At 31.4% G+C, this 1,263-nt stretch overlaps 1 protein-coding gene across 1 annotated transcript in view; it reads left to right on the top strand.

Moving 5' to 3' along the window:
* LOC109832229 (8-hydroxygeraniol dehydrogenase-like) overlaps positions 1-736 on the top strand; it is a 34,684-nt gene extending 33,948 nt beyond the window's left edge. Inside the window, exons 4-5 of the mRNA XM_020399657.1 lie at positions 174-327; positions 412-736. Coding sequence (XP_020255246.1) covers positions 174-327; positions 412-605 — 348 coding nt within the window. The 3' untranslated portion in view covers positions 606-736. The remainder of the gene's footprint in view (positions 1-173; positions 328-411) is intronic.

Below are 1,263 nucleotides of genomic sequence, written 5' to 3' on the forward strand. Positions count from 1 at the left end.
CGCACGTGTGTGTATATACATATGCGTATGCATATACATATGTACATATATACACGTGCGTGTGTAAATACACACATGGTTAAATATCATTCTTAATTTCAGTACTTTTAATTAACTATACCCGAGTTACTAAGGAAATAATAGTGATATTTAAATTTTGTTTATGGTTGCAGGCATTTACTAGCACCATGGACGGCATACTCGATACAACGTCCGCTATTCATCAGCTCCCACCATTATTTTCTTTGCTAAAAGTGCGCGGGAAATTAATTCTGCTTGGTGGTGCAAGCAAGCCACTAGAATTACCAGCTTTCTCCATAATTCAAGGTTAAGATCCAACACCTCATCATTCATTTCCCATTGTTTTGATGATAATTAAGTAATATTATGCGTTGATTCCTTATGTCACAGGTGGGAAAATTTTAGCTGGAAGCTGTATTGGTGGAATCAAGGAGACACAGGAGATGATAGATTTTGCTGCCATGCACAATATAACTGCTGACGTGGAGGTGATTGGAATAGATTATGTGAACAAAGCTATGGAGAGGCTTGATAAAGGAGATATTAGATATCGGTTTGTTATTGACGTGGCAAACACAATCTGAGGATCAATATGACTTGTTATGTTTGTGAGAAATAAATTTGTTCTGATGTTTTAAACTTGGAGTATTTAGATTCGATATCGTGAGAGTTTTTGCTCAAATAATGCACTAAAATTGGTACGCGGGGATGGAGTCAAGTGAGAATAGAAATAAGTTGGAAATGGAATGGAATAGATGTGAGAATGTAATGCTAAATTCTCATTCTCATGTTTAGAAATGTTTAGAGAATGAAATGATAATTTTATTCTCATTCTCACGTTTGGTATGATTTATTCACAATTGAGAATGAAATTTAGTTTTCTAATAATGTCCTTACCAAAACACAGAATTTTAAAAATATTAAAATATTTTTAAAATGACTAAATAATTTATTTTTTAGAAAAATAAGTTTTATAGAAATAATATTTTTTCTTAGAGAAATAAATTTTCATGTGATAGTTATATTTTAGCACACCACCTCGGCAACATTTTCGGACATTTGGCTTACAAATTAAAAAATAATTTTCATAGAAATTATTTTTAATTATAAATAATTATTATTCCACCTTTCTAACTTCTAGTGCTACGTGCATTTACATATACTAGTTTTTATACACGTGCAATGCACGTGATTTAATACCATGATTAAGTATTTTTGACAGTTTGTGCTCATTTTTTTCTT

This window comes from Asparagus officinalis, chromosome 3 (genome assembly GCF_001876935.1).
Source record: "Asparagus officinalis chromosome 3, Aspof.V1, whole genome shotgun sequence".
Taxonomy (NCBI): Eukaryota; Viridiplantae; Streptophyta; class Magnoliopsida; order Asparagales; family Asparagaceae; genus Asparagus; species Asparagus officinalis.